We start from the raw sequence: 25,411 nt of genomic DNA, 5'->3' as shown, positions 1-25,411 counted from the left end.
ACTGGCTCTAAGATTACAAGGCTTCAGAGGGAACCCCAATAACCTGTTAACCTCTGATCAATCCTGCAGGACCATGATACTGTTACAATGAAGTCACTGCATTATGCACAGCTGAGCACACATTACTCCTGGACCGACTGAAGAACGTGCCACGTGCCAGTTGCTCAGTATAGGCTAAGTTGGGAGGACAAGGGATCATTGGATAAAGAGAGAACCAACAGCACAGATGAGTATTTTTTTCTCTTTGATGGTTCCCTTTTTCCCCCCTCTCTTCACAGCTGGTCTTCCCTGCCACAGCTGAAAACGATGAGCAGTCCATCGCAAGGCAGTTTTCTGTGAGGCAATTTACAAACATCTGTCCTGCATTTAAGGTCAAATAAGGGATTGATCAGGCCTCCTAGCACCATCCCAGGGGATGGGATATTTAGTAAAAGTATCTAGGTAAGCTAAATGCACACGATGGTTTGCTGTTGTGTGCGGCTGCAGGCTGGAGTTTTCTTGATAACGAAATGTAAAAACACGGCAGTAAAAAACACAGCTTACAAGTCAGCTGTTCCCCATGAGCATGCCTCCACAAGCCTGATGAGCATATGTGCTTACACTTGAGCGGCCATTAGAGTGAAATGGTGCGTTCCATGGGTTTAAATATGAGCTTATTTCTTTGAACATGCTGCAAATCAGTCCGAGGACCTTCCTCCCACTACTTCCCAACATCCTTCCCTACAGTGTACGGTATCTGTCATCATATTGACACTTTTACCCTGGTCTAGATTTCAAATGATACTGTTATGTGCTCTTACCTGTTCCTCCTGAAGTTATGCCAGGTCCACTGCTGCACAGAGCCTGGTACTCAGCTGAAAAATATTAAAAATAGATGTTTAAATATTTAGTTTCTTTTTAGCTAATTGTTTGCTAGGTCATCTATAAGCACATTTATTATCCCACTGCAACAAAGCACCTTGCCATCATTTTAAAGATGTCATTACCACCATTTGGCTCTAAAGCTTAGCAAAAATGCACAAAGTGCACATGCAAATTAGCCACACAGATGTGTGTGTGTTTTCTTTACCAATCCAGGCCATAATGCTGTGTGCTTAACTGTAAGGTGGACAAGCAGGAAAGTTTTCAGGCACTCAGAGGAACTCAAGAGTCTCGTTCATTTTAACAAGAGTCTTGTAAGTTTCTTTGAATGTCTAAATTGTTCTGATGAGCTCACCAAGCTCAACAAACAGCATCACACAGCCATAACCAGACTAAATACCACCACAAGATACAAATCAGCACCTTCCAACACACGTGTTTTGCTAACTGCCAAGATTACACTGCTGTTAATTTAGGTAATAGCCATCCCTATATATATATATACCCATCTGTCTCTCTCTCTCTTTTCAATACAATCGCATGCAAAATGTCTTCCATTGCCATCATAACGAGCTGTTTAGTTTGTGTACCAAAGACCCTATATTTAACAGATGCGCTAACCTGTGAAATCTGCCAATAACTTGGATCAAATGTTTGCTCCCTGATCCGGAAAAAATTGAAACAAAGATATGCTGTGTTAAACATCTTGCAAAGGGACTCTGCTGAAGTTCTTGCTCTCGCAAAGCTCCCATGTCAAGATGGGGCCTGAAGTAATCTTACACATAGAAATGTAAAACAGATAGCTTTTACTGCCTTGAGTCACATAACTCCTTTCACATAAGATGAAAAGAATCTAATCCATATTAGAGTCAGCACAGGGATACATTTAGAACAGGGCTGTAAGGCTAGTGTGGGAAGAGTTTCTGAGCAGCAAGAGACACACTCTTTCCTTTGAGGAAGTTCTTCAGTTCCTGAAACAATAACTTATTTCTTAAAAATTCTCTCCTCCCTCCCACCTCGAAAGCTGAAGATGTCCTATATTTTACCTTTCCTGAACTGGCATCTTTAACAATAGAAGAGGAGGGCAAAACAGCCCAGAAGAAATAACTTCCACATGTGTAAATGTTCTGTTAAATTAATTCAAATATAAAACAGAAGTCAATGGCATTGGGCCCTCCATTTCCAAAACATTTTAACTGTACTGTGCAAGAAGAAGGGAGCCCTGGTATCAATAGGGACCCATGAAAAGGCGTTTTCCTGCTCCGATAACATTCCAGTGTTTTGTTGCTATTCTAACTAATGTGGCTTATTGTAAAATGGTGAACAGCAAGATCACAAGTCAAGTAAACTAGGCTAATTTGTTCCAACTGGTTATGTCTCCCTGTCCCTTTTCATAAGCTTGCCAATTAAAATTAAGGTTAAAAAAATCCTGAACTATCCTCTCCTACAAAGTGGATACCAGATTAGCCTGAGATCCTTCTGTGCTGCACATTTTGTTTGGATACAACAAAAACTTTGTAGACAGCAAAGAGAACCAGTAGATTAACTATGGTCCTGATTTGGCAACTGGCTCAGCACAGGCACACCCACTGTCTTATTGACAGACTTCCGTCCCGGGAGTATGTCAGCAAAAGGTGCTTTCCTCGCAATAGCACCTGTAGCCATGAAAACGACTAGGATTGCAAGCTTGCCAGAGTATAGTTATGTCCCAAAGAACATGAATGGTATTACTTTGGGGAGTTCTGGGTGAGAGGCTAAGTGTTTTCAGTTCAGCCTTACTGGGGCTCCCCTTTTTGCATCCTCAATTGGAAGACATGATTTTGACTCACAATTTAGGTCATTTAGATATCCAGACACCTGAATGGAAGGTGCAGTTAACTATTTGGATAACTCAATTACCTAAAATGTGCCCACAACAATTTTAAGGCCAAAAATGTGTCCATAGTTATTCATGTCGACATAATGGCAGCCACTGAAAAACTGGCATAATGCATGCAGTAATCATGGACCAGATACTTGGGGTTCATTGATGCCTCTTTAAAAATAACTCAACCCTGCACTCTTCATACATGCACAGTAGCAGATTTTTTAAGACACAGCAATGTGTGTGTCATGTATCTGAGGTTATGCCTCTCCAGAATTAGGATTTATGAATGACAGGATCAATGCATGTGACTTTCTGTTTTAATACTGTCAAAATTGAAACCTTTCCTAAAAATGAATCATCAGTGAAAAGTTTATGTCACATGTTGTACTTCTTAAACATACTGTACCTGAATTTTGAGCGGGACATGGGTGACAAGGTTCTCCAAAGGCATAGTCAGTGCTAGCACAACAACATTCTGATTTAGTAACAGCGCCAAATAATGGTTTAACACATTGACCTCTCTTGTATCCACCATAGCACGTGCTTCGCATATGTGTATCTAAATGAGAAACATAATCCTTCAAAGATCTAGCATAGTCTCAAGAATAATGCCATAAATTAAAATCTTTTCACGCACACCTTTAAAGTTAGATTTTAAACCTGTGAAATAGCTGTCAAATACAATTTTTGCTCATCATTTTCACAGTAGTTCTCACTCAGATATAATCTCTCTGATTACTTAGCACTCAACTCAATTCAAACAATTCTGCTTCCTCACACTGTAAGCCTCACAGGGGCTGAAAATGTTGAAGAAAATCAATTCTCCATGGCTACTGTGTGCTAAAGTAATCTTAGATATTATTGAGTTGAGCCCTTATAGAGATAGCTTATCAAAAAATCAGCTTTTGAAATCTAAACAGTTCAGCCAAGCTATTAAACAAGAGATATTTGTATGTAGGTATGCCTGTATTATCATCATCGTTTAATGGCATGGTAATTGCAATTTTTTACTGGCAACCACTGTAGTTATAGAAATTTGAATAGAGGATGACTTCAAGACCTAAAGGTAGTCTTGGAAGTCAGTCTGAGGGCATTAACTTTTCATAACCTTGACCCAGGTCACGTGACTGGATTCCAGAAATGAAGATTAGTACTTTAGGTTTCACATGATTTTTGGAGAAAAAAATTGCATAAACAATGTTACTTAGGAATATTTCACTTTAGTCTTAGATTTAGAGGGTGGACTTCACTCTATATCAAATTATTTTCCTTCTGTTTCTTTCAAAGTTTATTATTTGTTCCTGATTCATACAGGCCCAAATTCATCACTGGTGAAACTCTGGGAATTAAGTCCAGCGAGTTTGTATTTTGTGCATTTTAAGGGTCAGGACAGAAGTGCTGAACTAAGCAATGCCATTTTGTAGCTTCCAAATGGTCCAGAAACTATTTCCAAAACAGAGAGAGAGAATCTGCAGCCCCACTGCTTCCGCTTCATTGTTTTTCCTTAGAGACACACAATATACACAAAAACAAAAACATGGAAACTTTTGTTAAATTGATAACTGTAGGTCAAAAAAGAAAAAGGGCTAGACATTTGGAAGTTCACATAATTTATAATAGTAAATAGAAAAAAGGCCACTGGGCAAGCAGATGAATAAGACTTATGGACCTGATCCCTGAAATACTAACAAACAAGAAGTCAACCGGATTACTCCGGTGCATAAAGTTAAGCATGTATGTGTTTACAGGATCGGGGTCTATACATGTTACATGATTTTTTTTTTTAAATCTATAAAACTACAAATTCTTTTAAAAGGGGTTACAATTTTTCTTGGTTATGCAAAGAGATAGATCTCTAGAAATCGGCAAAGTTCTCACGTCCCATTTTAAAAAGACATATGTTGACATGGAAGAAATGTACTTCATAGGAAAATGTTATCTGTAAGGTTAATGAAGAAATTGAAGAATATCGTGTGATATGGGGAGAATTTCTCTCTTGTCTAAAGGAAAGCAGTAATGTGCTAGTGGGAGGTACTTAAGATCACTAAGTAGTGGGGGAAGGGATGCAGTACCTTGTTTTTATAAACTATGTGCTTGTCCCTACCTATTTAATGTTATTTGCAACTGTTTTAAAATCGAGTGGCCAGATTTTCAGTTGACGTAAAGTGATGTTGCTCCATTGACTTCAATAGAGCTATGCTGATTTACATCAGATAAAAATCTGGCCTGAGAAATTTTTCGAAAAGGAAAGAAAGGAAAAAGAAAACAGAGAAAAGTGAACAACTGTAGTGAGCACCACACAAAGATATTCATTAGTTTGGGACCACCTACCAATCCAGTGTCATGTGGTATGTTCCATGAGCCAAACTATGGCGTATCCATTATTGCAATTTTAATGCTTTTACCTAGTTAGTTAATTGTGACTTGTCTCACAGTGAATTTGTCTTACCAACACACACGCGTCCATCTAGTCCCACTGCAAGGCCAGGGAAGCATTCACATCTGAAAGAGCCATCAGTATTCACACAGCGCCCATTCATGCATATTCCAGCTGTATCACACTCATCGATGTCTGTTAAAGAACAGAATAAGCTTTATTAGAAATGAAATTAAACAATTTTAAATGCATGGCTGAAACTTGCATTTGTAGGGCTTATTTTCAATGTATGCAATGAAAACCAACAAACAAAAAAACCACTTAACCAAATGAAATATTAGTTCCATTTTTAAAAATAAAAAATAAAAAAACCCTCTAACATTAGCTCATTCTATGAAGCAGAGATAACAAAATTCAGGAGTAAAAATATTCTGCTCTCTGTGGACTTTCCTCCTCCAAAGAGTTACATTTTCCTAATATGTTCCCAAGAGGTGCATAATCCAGAATAAGGGTCACTCAGGCAAAAACATAATTGGAGGAAGAAGGAAACCATGACTATTAAGACAAAGAACTTGTGTAGTGTTTAACAGGGCATTCCCTTTCTTTGTTACCATTTAGTTTGTGCTGTAAGAAATCAGGCCAGATAGCAAATTAAAGCTTTGACCCCTCTGACTAGTCTTCATGGGGCCCCCAAAGAATTTTCTTCTTCATGCTGTGGGTTCAGTTTTTGGGAGCACTTCTGAATGCTCAGAGTCCAAGCCCTGCCCACGCATCATGCCCCTGTGGTGATCTGCATGACAATTGGGTTTTTATATCAGATGCTTGTTACAGACCTTCACATAAACTTTTCAATGGGGAAATTACACATCAGCCTCGTAAGGAATTTTTTAATGAACTGAGCCCTGAACAACTGTAAATACAAGCTACCATCTTTGTCCAACAATAGCACATGGAACAATACGTCCTGTAGCACTGAAACACAAGATTAAAACTATTAACATGTGAGTCGGGATGCCAAATTAGTCAAACATTTTAATAGACTGCATACCCTGCTAACACTGATAGCATTTTCTTGAAACAGGGAACATGCTATTTTTCTACAATTAGGGATTACAGAGGAGAATGTTTTAAAATATTGTTTGGAAGCATGTATAACACTTGCAAAATAATCACTTTAGAACAACTCTCTTTAATATATACAACGGATGGTGTGTGTGACAATTTCCTTTTTTCTGACCTTAAAAGGGCAAATTGAGAGTGAAACACCTCTATGTTTTACTTGGGTTGTGTTATTTGGCACAAAATATAGCTTGTATGATCCAAGATTCCTTGTTCAAAATATATTTTTAAATACAAGTTATATTTGAGCACATGGGCTAAATTCATTTCAGTTAGCCTGCAAGCTTTTGTTCTGTCTCAAACAGACTGATAAATCATGAATTGTTTTCCTACTTTACACTCAGTCCTTACTCAGACTAAGTAAAAGTTAGGACTTCAGGATTTGACCATGGTGTAACAGTGGAGACTGTTCTTGACTAGACAACAATGAAGTCCTTTAGCAGGTATACATGTCGTATGAAGCATCAGCTTACACTTTTGCTAAACTTTATTTTTAGCGGTTATTTAAAAGAAAGAACTGAACGAGCACAAATGTATATATTTTTTCTTTATAATTTTAGTGAGTTTTTAAAATGTTTTATAATTTCAGAAAGATTGAAATATAAAACACATTTTCTTTCCATACAACTCAAAATTGTACAAAGGCAGGTAGGCATTATCATCACCATTTTAAAGACTGGGAAACTAAGGCACAGAACAGGGAAGTGATTTGCCCCAAAATCACACACATCAGGTGAAATCCTGGCCTTGATGAAATCAGAGGCAGAAGTCCTATTGACTTCAACATGGCCAGGATTTCATCCATTAAGTCAATTGCAGAGCCAGGAATAAAACTCATCCAGCTCTGACTGGACTATGCAGCCTCCTTCTGTGAAAAGGTGTCATTTTGATAACACCTGTAAGCTTTCCCCCATTGACTTTGCCAGTATGTCTCAACCTTGTTCTGTACAGGATTCACTCTACATGTCTAATCCGTCTTTGTCCTTTCCACTTATAATGCCAATTAGTGCCTACTGTGAAGGTCTTTTTGGATGCGCATGCTAGTTCCCTAAATTCTGAACTGAAAACAACTCATTTCAGAGACCACTAAACAACCACTTTCAGTCACTGTTGACCTGGGCAGGATTTGTGATCTGAAGGTGGAACAGTTTATTACATTTATAAAACAGGAGCAATGCACCCAACATGCAAATAATCAGGTAAGGGAACTGTTATGGTTAATACGTTTAATGTCCCTTGTATTACAGGGAACACACAACTCTGGGGTAACATTCCTTTTGGGTACATTATTTCATTAAAGCCTGAGTGAATTTTTTCACAGACAGCCAAGTACATGCCCCATACTCATACTTAAATGCCAGTTTTATGAAACTAAGGGTCAATTTCAATATCCTAATGAGGGGTTAGAAGTGTTTTTATGGCATCCTGGAAAACTCAATTTACAAGTGCATCAAATGAGATCATCAGAAGAGTGGGATGGTTTATATTACAGATAATATATTCCTTTGTAGTTGATCTCTTAACAAGTTTGGCAGAAATACTTGCCAATTTCAGACCAAAACTGTAGCCAGTTTGCTGCATAACTGTCAGTTTGTGTGCACACATACTCAACTTGCATGTGCAATGGCAGTAACTGCACATGCAAATTAGGGGACAGATTCTCAGTTAGTGTAAACTGATGTATCACCACTGACTTCAATGGTGATTTACCAGAGAAGAATCTGGCTCTAGGATTGCAACTGCAGGTGTTTATGTATGGGCATGCAGAGCAAAAATCTGGCACTCAAAGCTTATTGACTGAAAATACTACCTTTTAGTCAGAAAGAAACCATTTACTCTGTAATGGTGTATACATACGGGAGTTAATGAGGATAAGCAATAAAATCCACAGGAAAAGTCATTAAATATGGATTTTTTTAACACATGTAACTGTTAATGTGATGACAGGAATTGAGTAGGGAATTATGTTAATTTTAGCCACAATGTACTTCTGGGAGCTAGTAAGTGTTACTTCAGGACGATCCAGGGTAGGAAGGAGGGATAGTTGAGGTGAATATAAAGTTGAAAACAAAGACATGTTGGGTGTCGTGGCCTTTTGTTCTAGTTTTGTGAAGACAGATTTTGACCGAATAGCTATCTCACCTTTCACGGCTGTTCATGTGCTTATTCTTAGAAAACAAGGCTTACTATGAGTGCTGAAAGGTAATGAGGGAAACCCTTTATTTTATTACAAAATCTGTTCCAGCTTTCAGCAGGAATCATTTGAGTTGCTTGCAGTTTTGGATAAATTTCAAATCTTTTCCCTTTGATACACAGAAGTAACATTTCTCTGGACCAGGAATACCTTTTTGTCTGGATCCTCACTCCTGTTTGGGCCTGAGGCACACAATTGAGGTTGGGGAAGTGGAAAATCACAGGTTTGTTTTTTAGGAAGGTGAGTCAATTTATCTGCCAGGCTTTTGATCTATGTCATTTCCTTGCAGAAATTCATTTAAAAAAAAACATTAAAAGATGATTATGCCCAAAGTGAAAGTCAAAGAGGGCTTTTGGGCTAAGTCCCTGTGGGTGGCTCAGATTGCTGGTAGCACATGTCCAACTTTGCGCCAGTGAGACAAGTGTTTGGCAGCAGATGGCCGCTACGGCAACCTTGCACCCACCAAGTGTATGAGCCCAAGTTCCACTACCATTCTGCTCACCATCCCGCCGGAACACTGGCACTGGCAGTACTTCTCAATCTAGGACAGCAGAGGTAGATAGAGTGTTACTGGCAACATCTGCTTTCATAGATGGAGGAATAGTATTGTTAGTGGCTGCAACATTACTAGTGATGACAGCTGTGTGCCCCCAACAAATAGAGAGCAGCCACTAGACAGCGGTGGGGAGGCAATGACAACTATCACCAGGCTTTAAGTTTCAGTAAGTGTCTTATCCATGTTTGTATTTCTTCTTGCAGCCTGTTCAAACACTGATGCACAGAGAAAGACAAGTTCATTGTCCTCTATTTCCCAGCTGCATCCCTATCACCCTTCCCTCTCCCACCCTAACAAAGAGGCTGAGGGTCCATTCTCAAAAACCAAAGAAAACTGAACTGAAAAAAAAAAACCATTTCTGTAAGTCTGTGCAGGCTACAGCTGGCCCAGGCAATGACTTTAAGCTCTGTGTCTCAGGGAACACTTGGACGGGGGGGAGGGGAAGGGAGGAGAGGAGTTGCATGTTAGAGAAATTAGTAGAGAGCTGTTTCTTCTATGACCATCTTGAACAAAAAGCCCTATGGGAATAAGCTACTTTTTGGAACAAAACATGTCACTTTCACCCTGTTTCCTGAATCTTGGATAGATCTGCCTTGCAGCTTCAGTAGGAGAGGTGTCAAATGCAAGAGTATTAGCTTTTCAGAGTTCTACCAGATCTGTTGAACCTGATCTGCGTCCAAGTTCTCAGACAAAACATGGTTCCAATCCACACCTCAGACATGGGTCCAGGGTTCCACTCACCTCTAGCTTCAAAAGGCAACAGGATTCACATTCATCTTTTGCATTAATGATTCTTTAAAAAACAGAGTATTTACTGAAATCAAAACCATGATTTTTATTACTGCTTTTCAGGAAAAAATAAAAAAAGCTCAAGTGTGATCCAATGAGCTGGGTTTTTTTAAACTTATCGTGGGGTATTGTTACCTTCATCTCCAGAGCTAAAAGATTGGTAATTTTTTTATAAGAAAAACTGTAAGTAACTTGGCTCAGTGTCTATTTATTCCTTGCTTCAACTTCTGCTTTGTGCCTATAAAACTTGTTGAAATATGAGATTTATACACAGAAAACTTCCAGTTCCTTAAGGGACAGGATGGAAACTATGATAACAGAGCCAGCAAACAGAATGTTACATTGTCATCCAGTGGCAGTGAGGTTGAGTTATTGTCGCAAAGGAGAAAGCCTAAGCTTCTGTGGTGCTCTCATCTAGCCTGAGAGCCCTCCTGAAAGGTGCTGTACAGGTTGGGAAGCACAGAGACTGGAGTATGAGAAAGATCCAAGGAGGGCGGTGAGTCAAGATGTCTGGGTAGCCAAGGAGAGGAGCAGGAAGAGACAAGAAAAGGAAAAGTATGAGGGAGCCAAGCTGCAGAAGATGCTGTAGATAAAGACCAGAAGTGTCATTGGGTCAAATCCTCCAGTGTTTGCTCAAGCAACATTTCCCACTGATTGTTTGGGAGAATTGCTAACACTGTGGATAGGAGAAATTGCTTTGGTCCGTGACAGTATTTTACAGCTGATTAAAGAGCTTATTTGACAGGAATCTTGCTGAATCTTTCTTGGTCTTAAGGGTCAGTGTGGGGTGGAAAAGTACAAGAAAACTTGGTGATTCTTTAAGCTGTCACAGAGCTATGAATCACATGCCCTTTGAAAACACTAATTTACTATAATCACCATTGTCCAACACTCACCGTTGCAATAACGTCCATCAGATGCTAACTGGAAACCAGGTTTACAAATGCACTTAAAGCTGCCGTCTTCATTGATACACATCCCATTAAGGCACATGTTCCTTATGCTACATTCATCCATATCTGAAATTGCACAAAATGGATACAAAATGTTCACACTGATGAAACAGTAAGAGCGTCTGTTAACTACATTCTCAAGATAATGGACCAAACCAAACTCTCATGTGGTTGTGTGAATCTACGATAAATATTAACAGGTAATAGGACCGAAATCACTGTCCTTGAGGATTTGCCAAAGAAATTATTCATATTTATAGCAATGAATCATTTGTAGATGAAGAAATATGTTTAAAATCACTGAAAAACACACAAAAAAGACACTTAGACCCTGGAAATCCTTGAAATTGCCACCTGAGAAAACACTTCTATTTTTTTAAACTGAGATCTAAACTTCCTTCAATGAAGAGAAAGTATGGTTTTCAGGTATGTGAGAGCTTGACTACAGGCAACCTCCAGTTTGAATGATAATCACAATTCTTTTGTTATTAAGATAAGAACATCTACAAATGGGTGAGTGAGAGGATTGTGTTAGAACTGAAAACTTCTCTAACCCCCATTGGACAAGTCTCAGATTTGTATTACATTAACTCCCCTTGATGTCACTCAACCTGCACAGGAAAATGCAACTGGGGTTCTCTTCAGATACTAACATTTTGGTCATCAACTTCCATTTAAAGTAAAATTATCACTTCACTTTCTTTAGGTGACAAGTTGCTTCTTAGAATAGTTGCTGACTAACCTCTGAGCTGTACTTGCATTGTACATCCTCTGTGTCCCAGTTGTATGGCATGAAAGATACTTTGCTATTGTCTGAGAAATATCTAGGTTATAATATTGAGTAAAAACTATTTTAATTTACATTAATTTTCAATTTGTGCTGAAAACAAGTCATTTATTGGTTAATATTGACACACAAGTTGCAAATATAATAGACAAATTCTCCACAACTCTTACATGTGTAGTAGACTATTAATTTGGATATTAAAAGATAGATAAATGGGGCCAATTCGTTGCTGTGCATTCACATGAATGCAAAATGAGTGCAAAATGCTCTCTCTCATTTTGGTAACATTTTATACCTGTCTTCCATTTATTCTGCACTGGTGTAAATGAGTGCACAAGGTGCGGGACAACAATGAATTGGGTCCATTAAATCTATCAACGATCAGGACTAGTCAGTCATCAATTTAATTTGAAAGGCTACACTTATGATCTTCTATAAGATTGCACAACCCTCACTGTCTTTAATGAGTCCTGTATGTGTACAGCCCCGAGAGCAAACTTTGACCCATTACAGGGCAGCAGATGCAATGATTTTAGAAGTTGATGCAATACAAGATGCTCAGAGACATTCTGGCAACATGTTTAATGGAAATACAAATGTTTTATCAGATTGTCATATATACTGCACTGGTTCTTATTAGCACATGGAATTTAGTGGGAAAGGAAGAAGTCATGCCTGGGGTAAAAATGGATTTCTAGATATATTTAATGATGTAGTTACATATTTGGTATTTAAAAAATAAGTCCATAGTGTTAAACAAAACCTAAAGGGAGCAGGACAAATAGATCCCTAAAATGTCTGTCTCTACCCAGGATTAACAAAATCATTACTAACATAAAATCACTGGATCATAATGACATTACAATATATTCAAAATCGTGCTATTTTCCTTAATATTGCAGCTGTCTTGGACAGAAATTACACTCCTAGACATGGTGTGGTTTCTTCTTACTTACAGGCTAAGTCTGACCAAAATAATTTATGATTTTTTAAAAAAATTGTGTATCTATCCCAACCAGGAATTTTGGCATGAAGTCTTTGAGCTGAATCACTGAGATAATATTCTGCCAAAAACGTTTCTAAGAACAGTGCTTTAAATTCTTTTAACGTATGAATAGATCATTGGGAACTCTCCCAAGGATCTTGGGAAGCATGATAAAGAACATTCTTTTTTCACTATAGCTCTAATGAGGTAGGAACACATCAATTAAGTTCACATTTTCAAATTTTGAAAAAACCTAGTTTTTTATGGGTTGGACCAAACTAGATCAACATAAAGCATAGTGCTAGTCACCCAATAAGGTCCCCTAAAGCATGCTGTTAATCTCACAATAAGATCATGCAGCATGTGACTTATGCTCCACTCTGAAACATACCACTCCCATCAAAGGAACTCTACATTTTGCGATAGTGGTATGTACTATTTCTTTTGCTGGACAGACATCCTGTTGCCGATTGCCAAGCCAAGGCTCCAGAACTGGCTGCAAAGGGTGGTTTACTTGCCCTCCCAGACACAGGAAAAGGTATTTAGAAATTTGATTCCCAGCTCCTTCTCTCCCCCCACCCTCCAACCCAACGTCTTTTTATTTTTATTAAAGTGAGTAATCTTTTGGAATTGTAATTACCAATGGGAAATAACTTCAGAACAAACTCTTACCTTCACAGTTTTTCCCATCGGCTGCCACATGAAAGCCAGCATTGCAAACACAGTGAAAACTGCCATCTGTGTTTATGCACCGTCCATTATTACAGATCCGGCCATTCTGTAAACATTCATCGATATCTGAAAGCCAAGCAAAAACCCAAAAATTTAAGTCTGCTTTCTCTTCCAGTTTTTGGACTCCATGTAAAAATTACCATTGCCCAGAAAAGCTTGTTTTGATTTGCATAACTAAACATTATGAAGGTGGAGATTACCAAAATATCAATATCAAACTATCAGTTTGAAAGAAATTTCCATTTGCAGTAGGAACTGAGCCTGAGTTCAAAGAACACTAGACTGTAACTTGCTAAAATAGTGTTCAAGCTCCTTCTAGATGTTTGTATGTGGTTTTCTGTATTTCGGTTCCTTATAAAAAGTGTTTTCACTAAAATCTGAACTTACTAAAAGTGAACTGTTACACAAAATCAAAGGCTTTTTGTGCTTTGCTGCTGCTTTATGAAGTAGGAATATAGTGGGAAATGTTGAGACTTTCCTACCCCCAAAATACATCTTTTGCTTATTTTTATATTTAAAACATCAAATCCTCATTTCCCTCTCTCTGCAGGAGGCCCTTGGCAAGATCTTGGAGGACCTGCATAGTGATATCACACAAGGCTGGCAGCTCTCCCTCTTCCCCAAATGAGGGGGGAGGAGATGCTGAGACAGACTGTCTAGACATTTTTTAGATTGCTCGGTGTTCTTCATCAAGGGCTGGATTATCTCCCAGAGATTCTTGCACTCAGGGAATTCTGTGCACAAAAATCTCAACTAGCTTGTGCAGATGCCTCCTCCACTACCCAGTCACTCTCCATTTCCCCAGACACGCTGCAGATGCCCCTCCACAGGTGTTCAGTACAGAAAGTGCTCTGCCAAGGATTGAGGATGAGCAGAGAACAGACTACACTTCAGAGTCATGTCCCCTGCTAACTATGTTGGTATATGAGGCAGAATTAATGGTGCTTGAAATCCAGAGTTTCCTTCCATGGCAACCCATCTTCTCTGAGCACCTGTAGAAGGAACCCAGTCAATGGTTGGGCTGCCAGGGAATGAAAGGACCAGCACAGGCAAGAATCATCACATGGACAGTTTCTGCCTCAGCAGATCCCATTCCCCATGATTCCTAGGAACTGTGGGAAGGCTTAGGATGCCTCCTCTCAGACTGGCAGGGGTAACTGACAGGAAATGAGGCAAGTGGAATTTTCCTGCCCTGGGGCTCCTTCCCTGAGCCTCCTGGTACAAAGTTGAGTGTGGGGCTTGGTTTCAGGTAATTACAATGGCAGTTCTTAAGGATCTTTGATTTTATTTACCTGCTGTAATCTGACTCATGATGAAGAAAATTATCTTTGCAGTTTTGTTGCTCCCTATCAGCAAATAGTTGGCAGGAGACCCAACAGTATGTTTTATTCCATTTGTAGTTTTTAAATGTAACACTGTTGTCAATTTTTCTTTTCAGAACTATTGGCAATGACAAAGCTGCCTTTCACCTGAAAGAGCCATGCATGTTCTTTAACTTCTACCCTTTCCATGCATGATCCCTCTCCTTTAGCTCTTTGAAAGGTTATAGCATAACAACATGACGAGGTTAGAGAACCAGTTTTTGGCTCTGACTCCCAGACACAAATGCCTCTGTGATTAATCTTGGTAATATTTCTTATTTTTTTTAGTGCTATTTTACTTGCCTCTTTATGTCACTGAATAAAGTTCTCTAGGTTTTAATCACTGATCACAGAGCTGTCAACTTTAGTAATGAAAATCTTTCCAGTGGGCCCAAATGTGAGATCCTCACTGATTTTTTAATCAGAATTTACTCAGCCAAACTCCTATTGAAATTATTGGGAATTTGACTAATAGCTAAGTAAGTACTGTGGAATCTGGCATGCCATGTTTAATAGTTACATCAGTGGGACTCTGTCACGGTGCAGGGCAACTGCACCTGTGTCCTTGTTCCACAAGGGCACCCCCATGAGGCTTCAGGCTCCCCTGGCTGTTACCTCTCCTGAGTGGACACACACCTCTCATTCTTTTCTGACCAGGGTTGCACATCCCCTGACAATACTGTCATAACCCAGCAAGCAACTCTACCTAAGAAGGCCTGCTTACTTTCTCTGTGGAGACTAACAACAGATTAACTGCCCACCATTATAAGCACAGCACTTCTTCCCATGAAAGCCTACTGTATTCTTAAGGTAAAAGCTCTATAGAAAAAATAACAGAAGAATGTAGATGCATGCTAATAAGCTTGTCAGAGATCACCCCAACCCTAAAATGAGCTCTGGCAGAAGAAGCCCTTCAAACCCCTCCCAATGGGTCTCCTTGTGGTTTTAAGTTCATCACAGCTTAAGCTCAGAACAAGAATGCAGTCTTATGGGGCCCTCGGTAAATCTATTCCTTCCTCAGGATAGGGGCCATCTGTGAACCAGGGATCCTGCCCATTTGCTGTATCAGCAAGAAGGCCTTGAGCCTGTTTAAAACCAGGCTATTTAACCAAAAATCCTTTCTTTGCGTGCTTGTCCCTGGAGGATCCAGTCTGAATTAGATGCAAACCTCTCCAAAGGGCTGATAACCAGAGGAATTACATTAGCATACCTTAAGTGACATAAAAATCACAACAACACACAAACAATTGCATTTTTAGTCCAATGTACCCAAAGGCATTGAACCTAGTTCAATAACATAATGTTTGGCCAGGATATTATTATATCTGTCACAGACTCATCCCATGGTACCTTAGACCAAAACCCTATAAACGTCTTCTGAATACTTGGGTCTTAGGACTTTTCAGAAAGGGATACACCTGCAAAAATACACACGCACCTGTACAACCCACCTTTGTGTGTACATAAGAAATGCTTGTGCAAGCAGAACAGGCACTTGCACATGCAGCTGCCCATGCTGATTTTTGCAGACACAATAGGAACGTGCATATTTTGGTAAACACATTTTTGAATAAGCGGTCCTTAAAGTCCTTCATATAGAAATGGTCCTGCCTGTTTTAGCATGTTTTAAAACCGCAGCTAGTGCAAGCAGAGCAGTGATGGATTGCAAAGGAACTGTTAAGTGATCACACTCTAACTATAATAGCCACTAGGCTTTGGACATTCATGTGTTAAATGATTCGCAGCCAATCAAATTAAAGCAGCGTGACGAATGACTCATGAACAAATTCATCCTTTGAAGTCCCACTTCACCACTGTTTCACTGCTTGTTGACTGAGCTGCATAGCAATACAGCACCGCTGCTAAATTGGCAGACACGTAGGTCAGATAGGTATATATCATTGCCACTTTTTCTGCATGCCCCAATGTTCTGCAGACAGCTGTTTGTACTGCTGCTGTCCTTTTGATTCAGAAAGGAAAGCTCCCATACCCGTGCCGGTGGTTTTCTTTTCAGTCTTTTGGGCAATGAGGCACGTGGTTGTGAGCCTCTCTCTTCCCCTCACTGCTAGGACTGCTTGCAGATGTTTTCCCTAGGCTTTGTTTTTTAATTCTTTGCTTCCATCTCTGATCCCCCTGATCCCTCTGGGATTTCCGAACTCTGCTTTCTTTTGAGTGTCCTATAATATTTCTTTAACCAAGCGTAAGAGCTCTGTATTATTTCTTCTTGAGGCTCATATATGTAATGGTGTTAACAGAGTATCCAATTCTGACCTTTTTAGGAGCTACGGTTCACCTATGCCATATATAATTAATGTCTGCTCTAGGTGCCACTGCTTTTGGTGATTATCTTCACTTTTTCATTTGGTCTTTCCTCGTTCAGAACACAGAATACACTAAGGGCTGGTCTACACTGAAAAGTTACATTGGCACAGCTACATCTTTTCAGGGGTGTGAAAAATCCACAGCCCTGAGAGCTGTAATTAATCTGACCTAACCCCTGGTGTGGACAGTGCTAGGGTGACAGAAGCTGTAGGAAGAATTCTTCCATTGACCTAGCTACTGCCTCTTGGGGAGGTGGATTACCTCCAACGGTGTCTACACTGAAGTGCTACAGCAGCACATCTGCCGCATGCCACTGTAGTGGCAAAGCAGACATAGCCTACATCCCAGGTTTTCATCAGCAATTGTTCTCCGCTTAGCCACGTAGGGGGTTGTGTGACAAGAGAATGGGGACACCCAATCCTGGCCTCCCAGAAAGGTATACAATAACTCACCCTAAAAACTGTCACTGCAGCCTTAGGTTCTGTAATGACTGCTCACGGTGCCCTTCTGAGTCTAATTACTATTTTCATTGCACAGTTGGAAAATAATTTTCTGAGTTTCATGATCAACAGTAACCAGAAACATCTCTCTCATTCATGTTCTGTGCCACTGAGTCCCTTTGTAGATTCACTCAACCTCTTAAGTCTGATCGTACTGTAGTAGCAAAGGGGCTGAGGAGAATGGGGGTGCGGCAAGGATCCAGTCCAGTCACCTTCTGGAGTAGAATTACACTTTACATGAATTCACTTGTGTCTCCTTGTAACGTCACCCGACATGGTCACAAGATATACCTCACTGGTTTGCTGAAGAAACAGTTCACAGGACTCTTGTGAAAATGAAGTTGATGACGCAGATTCTTACCCCACGTAATAATTTTAAATAATTTTTAAAAAGTCTTCCTCTTCAAGTGAGGACACTTCAGTGGGTGTTAAAAGCCACTCATTGAAGGGTGGGGAGAATTTGAGACCTTCCCACTTTTCTTTTTGATTTCAGCCACCTCCATTAACACACACAACTTCAGAGGGGGTGAATGGCTAGAGAATCCTCTTCTCTGTACAGAGAGGGAAAAACAATGATGCCAAATCTGGGTCTTTAAGTGTTCAAACTCACCCTATTTATTTGCATGCTTCTCTAGCTCTACTATATCCAAATCACACCGTCGCAGAGTAATCAAATGCTCTCTCAGTAGAAGTTTCTCATTATCAGTTAACGAGCAAGGGAACATATCTACCTTTAAAGCCAAATTCACATCCCAACACTGTGCAGGAATATCTAAGCGTGGTGAAAAATGCATCTTGCATCTCACAGGTAGGTAGTGCTGCCAGATAGATTCCTTCCAAGTCTGAATGTCTTTTCATAATCCTGGCTTCCTCTGAGTATTAGCACTTTGTGCTACCAACTCGCCCATCAAGTAGGTTTGGGATATTTTTTACTCAATTATTTAATTTATTTTTTAAAATCCTTATTAAATGCATATGTTTAACTTTGCTTAAGAATAACAAATATTTCCCCTCCCTGGTAGGTATACAGGAGTACATCTAGGTATATAATACTGTATTTCACCTCTACACTCTGTCCTAGTTAATGTGCTCTGATATCCAGCACGACATTGGCATATGTAGGATCCTTGGGTATTTATACAGTCTCCACTGATACAAGGATTCTTCTCACATTCATCAACATCTGTAAAATATAGACAGTACATTTTTAGTAAGACATTGCTTGGCAGGTATTCAGGACTGGAGGGCTATTTTATTAGTTTATTTTACACGTGCAAAACATACTTTTTTATTTTATAAACTGTATTATGCAATACTGAAACATTAGGAATTTTTTTTCTCATCAGTGTAAGTCTATGTTATGTGGCATTCCATATTTGAAAGTTCTAGGCATGTACTGGATACTAAGTCAAACAATATTTCCCAGATAAATGTTGTAGCTTCAGTAAAGAAACTGAGCAAGCCTCAATGTAAATTTCTGCATTTACATTTCAAAATTATTTGACCTAACCTCTAGAATTGCACTTTTATATGTATTTATTAGCAACAGATCTATGTAATCTATATCCTCTGTTACTTACAATAACCTTCACTTTACAGTGGGCTAAAACCTTCTTATTCGTTGCTTAGTTGGACAAAATGCCAATAAATCAAAAGTCATTGAAGTCATTAGGCATTTTGCTTTAGTAAGGACTATAAGATCTGACCCTATTTTTATAAATATTACTTTAATCTGTGATTGTAAATTGCATATTTAAGATGCAGGCAACTCTTTAAACTGATTAAGTTTTAACCACAATCAACCACATTAGATCTATAAGAAAAATGTGCTTAATTTTGCAGTTAGAATACTTTAACTTAATTCATCACAACGTTTGTTTTTACATGTCATACACTAGAAGTAAAACTATTATAAATACAAGTTTGCATTTGAAGTCTAATTAAGTGTTACAGCCATTAGAAACATGGAACCTGCTTTTGCTTTTTTTTTTTTTTTTTTTAAATAAGAAAAGAATGAGGGTCTTTATATCATACAGGATATAAAAACAGTCTAATACAATTATCACTGTCTGATTTACAGAGCACAAGGAAAATCCCATACCAATGCATTCCCCTCTGACATCCAGTTGGAATCCTTTGTTGCACTCACAACGGTAGCTCCCAGGAGTTGGAATACAGCGCCCATTAAGGCAGAGATGTCTGAATAGCTGACAATAGTCAGTGAAATTAACTGGCAAGACCACTGAAACGAAAGCGTTAGAAAAGTAGATTAATAGTTTACAATAATGATTTTTTGTAGTACACAAATCATATAGTGTTCTTCATTAAAAGTTTAACATTTACCTTCCATCACCACCTAGATTAAAGAAGAACTCGGATAGCACAAAATGTGGGAAAACAGCACCATGTCCCAGACAGCATTGTCTAAGAATGGCTGCTAAATGTTGACTTTTTGGTGGTGACATCTATAATTTGGCTTTCCCATCTTGCATGACCCAACACTTAGGGCTAAACCCATACATACATACACAGACGGATAAGGAATAAACTAGGTGTGTAGTATTATATATGGACCACTATTAAAAATCAGCATTGGCCAACAACTGCTAGACAGCAACACAGTACCACAAATATGTCCATTTTTATAGCTTGGAATTGGACAGATACTCAGAAGATTACTGCGGTAACTATGTGGTATTATAAATTGGCAAGTGCTTACTGTGGGCTGCACTGGCATTTTGCAAACCAGCCTGAGTAAGAGACAGGATACAGAATGAATCGACACACTGAGAGTCCCAGTTCTTTTCCAACATCCTTGCACCAGAGACACTTAACGATCCCCCAGCCTTTTTCTTGGCATGGCTTACTTTTCTTTCCACCCTGGCTCAGCTGCACGGACCAGTGCACTGGGTGAGTGTGTGGGGAGGGGAGAAGTGGAGCTTTTGTTCCACCCTCTCCCAACACCTGCCTGTTCAGTCCCACCCACCTAAGCAAGAGTGGAAGTAGCAGCCCGGCAGCAGCAGCTGCTCACCCTCCCATGCAAGTGTGACAGATACAGCAATTTCCTGCCATATCCTTGGAAGACCTCACTGAATTCAATGTTAGTATCTTTGGGGTCCATTGTATTAACGTACTACTGCAGGCTGGGATTTTACGTAACTTCTTAAGGGGGAAGGATGTGACAGATATGAAACCTAGGGGTTCAATGAACTATATTGAAAAACGTGCCAGATCAGAACGGACTTTTGGAACAAAACATGTTAAGTGGTTTTCCTGGGGAATAGATGAGGAAGGTGAATGCTAATTCCCCACCTCCAGTTATGCAAAACCCCAGTCTTTTGAAGCTATGCCCTGATGAATGGGCAATTGTCTGCTGATCACTTGTTAGATGAGGCCAAGATCAAAGGCCCAAGCTGTGTAAAGGAAAAACTGAACTATTCATGGCTGTTCTGGTTCTGAGTGTGAGACAGTTATGCACTTGTAACCATGGAAAAACCCAGTTGTGACTTTTGAGGGACCGATACCTACCAGAGCCCATGGAGGAGTTGGGCTGACCTCTGGTAAGCTTAATAGCATGTGTGTAAGTTATTTTATTGTTTTTAATATGTTTTCTCTGTAATGCTTTCACCTTAAGAATAAATGTGCTTGCTTATAAAGTGCTGGGTGCTAACTTATAACTGGGCAATTACACTGTTCATAACCTCTGGAGAGAAAGCAAAAAGCAAATGCTGGCTTTTTAGGCAGTCTGGCTTGCTGGGGATATCACAGTGTAGACAGGGAACTGTACAGCCTGGAAAAACACTGGTCAGGAGGGAGAGAGATGTCGGTCTCTGCCCAAGAGAGATGATGGTTGAGGAGCCGGAATTCTATAGTAGGTGCCAGACCATGGAGGAAGAAAACAGGTGCTGCTGTGCTGAACTGTGACAGCAAGGACTTACAATATAAGTAGCCTGCACAGGGAAGTAAGGGAGCTTCTTCTACTCCTTACTCCCCTGTGCAGACATGCAGTAGGGCTCAAGACTGAGCCTTAAAATATGGCAACCAGCACACCACATCAGCCATAGTAAATATAATGTAGGAGTAAATATGGTATCCTAACTGAAAGGGGATAATATTACATAAAATGCAAGTCTACCACAAGGGACCTGGTTACAGGGGAAACCCAATCAGTGCATACGCAACCGCCTAAAGCAAGCACAAGCCAGCAGCAATAGGAGTGAGCACACTGCTCCTGAGAAATTCACATTTAAAAAGTGATAAATCCAGTGTACTGCGGGGAAATGGATAATATTTAATTCTTACCATGTGTAGGTGGACCACGTGATGGTAAAACAGGCCACTGTGGTAAATCAGGGAATGGAGGAGTATAATCATGAGGACGTTCGCCAGGAGGGATTCTAGGAGGAGGGACTGGAGGAAGGTCAGGTCTCCCAGGCATCACACCTATCACGCATAACTTGCGATACTCCTCTGAAACATGAACACGCAGCACTTCAGTCTGGTGATAGTAAACATTAAATACCTTCCTGGAAAATGGAGACTCAGTAAACTTGTTTCAAAACAGAGGACCTCATTCTCTGAATCATCCTTTCAATCCAAAGTGGAATTTAGTACACATTTCATCAGAATGCTGCCAGTAAAGCGGTAACATGTCATTGGAAATCTACATTTAACAGCCACAAGGGGGTATCAGGGAACCAATCCTATTCTATTTATGTAGTCCCTTTCAGGCAAAATCTCTGCTGAACTCAATGGGCATAAGGACATTTAGACCAGGCCCCAAATTAATTACTGTCCTGAAGCCTTAAAAATTCATCCTGTCCTGCAGGCTGAATTCCGCAGAAAAACACCAGTTTCTGTTAAAACTAAAGAAAAGAAAAAAACAAACAAACCCCAAATCAAACAAAAATAACTTCTTTCCTCTATATCAAGTGAAATTTTAAGGCTCCAGGGTTACATTTTGTCTATCTCAAGTTGTAAATCCCTTTATTAGCCCAGAATAAGAACAGAACCTGAAGGCTACATAACTTACATTACCAAAACCTATCATAAGTAAAGTGATTTTACATGCATTTTCAACATATGACATACTGGTATTACTGATGATGATCACAAGGCCATATTTTCAACAGACATCTTTAATCATGTTCACAAAACATGTATCTACAAATAGTTATTTGTACATGCAAATTTGAATGCTTGGGGCAATAATGACGGGATCCAATGAAAATGATGCTAAGAGAGAAATTAATTCCTCAAGAATAAACTAGTGTATACATACAAAACACCTAACATACCAAATTATAACCTGCTCCTAAGGACAAGCCCAGAAAGTTAGGCTGCATGCATTAGCTTTCAGTCTGTCTGTCCAACATCTTACATGCTGTTCCATATGTTAGAGTAGGTTTGTTAAATACGATATTAACCTAAAATTTTCTTTTCCTTGTCATGATCCACTGTATTTACTTTGCTATGTTGGACAAATCAGGCTGTTTTACATGTCACTGTATTTCCCTTTACTGATCTTTAAAGTGTCTTTTACCTTTAAAGTCTTTCCCAATAATTTTTTATTAGATAAGAAATTTTCGGGTTTTGTTTTTTATTCAAGTTCGTAGGATTTGTTGTAACTTTCTTTTTTGCTCCTCATTCAGAAAATGTGTTTAATCTGCTTTCAGTTAGTCTAACTGCTATAAAAATAAACTTTATGTTAGACATTTAGAAGGAATTGGGGGGAGGAGGGCGGGCGAGAGAGTGAGTGAGTGAGTAAAACAAACACACACAGATTTAAATATCTGTTAATGACCACATGTATCTGTAGAAGAGGTGACCAAGGGAAGTATCCAGGCATTGGAGATACAGGAGAGCAACAATGATTGCCCACTGGAACACTAGATAGCTTATGGTCATTGGAGCCTATATTGGAACGCCCATACTGGAAACCCAGAGAGAGCTCATTCCCCTTGGAAATACAGATTATGAGCCCAACTTTCAAACATGGACATCCAAACTGCAACTCCCAATCCCTTTTTTGGGTGCTCAAATCAGCAAATAGGTGCCTTAATCCCCTTGTTAAACACCTAAATTTGAGCACCCTAATTTAAGTGCCCATTTTAGAAAATTTGCCTTTGAGAGCCAACAGGGAACTTTGATGCTATGCATGACTAGAGAGAATGTTTATACTGGATCACAGTATTTTTAAAAAGCATCACAGTTGTTAGGAATCTAGTTATGTGAAAACACCAAAGATAGAAAAGTTATGTGTAAGTAGACCAGTTTCTGAGTGAGGAAATACTGTACTTTAAAGTCTGGTGGTGTATCAGCAAAGTAGCTGAGTATAACACATTACTGGAACAGTCCCTCTGCATTACAACAAATCACAGCACCCCTGTTAGCAATCTACCCAATGGAGCCAAGAGACATTACTTAGGATGTATTTAGGTGAGAAGTGGACCTACTAGGCTGAACACTTGAGATACCAATTTAAAAGTATTTATAGTTTTAATGGTGAATCCTGCCCCTCAGTATAAACAATTATTGCTGTGGTATGCAATAGAATACAGTGCAAACCTTTTTTATTGCAACTCTAATCTCCATGTATAATTGCCAGTAATAAACAGCCTATTTTATAGTAACAGCTGCATGAAGGTCTGCTGCCGACATTGAAAAAAGCAACTGCCTGGTTATGCAACCAATGCCCTACTTTGTATCACATTAAATTTCCATTTCAAAGTTGGAGAGACTTGGCCTTACCAATGTCATTCACTCACAGCCCCAAAATTCCTAGATTTGGGCTCACTCTTAGGGCATATTTAGAAATCAGTGAGCCTGTAATAACATTGATGATAATGCTGTGTGTGCGTTTGCATGTGTATAAGGCCTTTCATCAGAGGATTTGAAAGCAGTTAAAAAAGGAAAGTGTAAATTACTAATTCCATTTGAGGCGATGCCTACGCTTACAGTGGCACGTAGAGGGAGAGACACTACACAGACCCCTAGCACAAGTATAATCAGCAGTGTAGACGCTGAGGCACTGCTTAGGTGAGTAAAGACACACCAGAATCTTAGGGGGTGTACCCTGTATGGCTCTCTATACACTACAAGATACACGCTGCCCATGTCCACATTGCTATTTTTAGTGTCCCGAAGCCTCCCACCTGCCAGAGCCTTTCACTGCCATGTGTAGCTACACACTGCAGCGTGGATGCAGCCTGCTTTTCACATGTAGCTATACTGTACTCTACACATTGCTACCAGAATAGAAAAGACCTAAAAGACAGAGAAAGAAAGGTACAGAGAACTTAAGAAACTTGTCCAAGGCAGCATGAGCTTTCGGACTTAGCACAGGTTTGGGAATCAGGAAGTCCTGAGTTCTAAATCCAGCTCTGCCACTGACTTAGTGTGTGGTCTTGGGCAAATCACTTCACTTTTTGGTCTCAGTTTCTTCAGGTATTAAATGGGAACAATCAGGAGTTGTGTAAGAGAAAGCAGGAGTGAGTTAAAAGAAGGGGGGAACTCTCACTCCTCCCCAGTGTCTTGGAAAAAGCACTCTCCTACAGCTCCCCATCCTATTTTAACCTACTTTAGCCAGGGGAATACTACTACTTGCTTAATACTAGTCTAGTATTCTAATCACGGTCTGTTCAGTGCTTTGAGCATGGAAAGTGCTATGTGAATTTGAAGTATTATCATCAAAGTCACACAATAAGACCGTGACAGAGCCAGGAAGAGAACCAAAGTTCTGACCTTAGAACACTGCTCTAGCAACTATAACATACTGCCTCACTCAACTGATTAAAATAGGGATCATAAGCATTCCCCCATCCTGTGACCCAAGCCTGCATTTTTTCCTATTCACGTTGCTTTGCAGAAAGACACCACTCCATCTCCTCTCTACCCCCTTCCTCTCCCTAACTCCTGACCTAGTGTGAGCTCCCTCCCTGTAATCTTCCTCAAGCCTCGTGCTCTCTTTTTTCCTGTGATTTTCCAGTAGGCCCTCAGTCCATCTTCT

The 25,411-nt window shown here is 39.6% G+C and overlaps 1 protein-coding gene across 3 annotated transcripts in view; it reads right to left on the bottom strand.

Moving 5' to 3' along the window:
- Nucleotides 1-25,411, bottom strand: part of FBN1 (fibrillin 1) — a 207,301-nt gene that overhangs the window by 86,573 nt on the left and 95,317 nt on the right. For all 3 annotated transcript variants that reach the window (XM_067555802.1, XM_067555804.1, XM_067555805.1), the window contains exons 11-18: nt 21,706-21,873; nt 19,505-19,645; nt 18,467-18,586; nt 13,161-13,286; nt 10,660-10,782; nt 5,178-5,300; nt 3,135-3,287; nt 801-854 (exon numbers count right to left, since the gene is read on the bottom strand). In XM_067555802.1, coding sequence (XP_067411903.1) covers nt 801-854; nt 3,135-3,287; nt 5,178-5,300; nt 10,660-10,782; nt 13,161-13,286; nt 18,467-18,586; nt 19,505-19,645; nt 21,706-21,873 — 1,008 coding nt within the window. The remainder of the gene's footprint in view (nt 1-800; nt 855-3,134; nt 3,288-5,177; nt 5,301-10,659; nt 10,783-13,160; nt 13,287-18,466; nt 18,587-19,504; nt 19,646-21,705; nt 21,874-25,411) is intronic.

This window comes from Emydura macquarii, unplaced genomic scaffold (assembly GCF_026122565.2).
Source record: "Emydura macquarii macquarii isolate MOO-44397 ecotype Brisbane River unplaced genomic scaffold, CSIRO-AGI_Emac_v2 contig_1644, whole genome shotgun sequence".
NCBI lineage: Eukaryota > Metazoa > Chordata > Testudines > Chelidae > Emydura > Emydura macquarii.
Note: the sequence above shows the minus strand (reverse complement) of the source record. Positions and strands in the feature narration are given on the sequence as shown.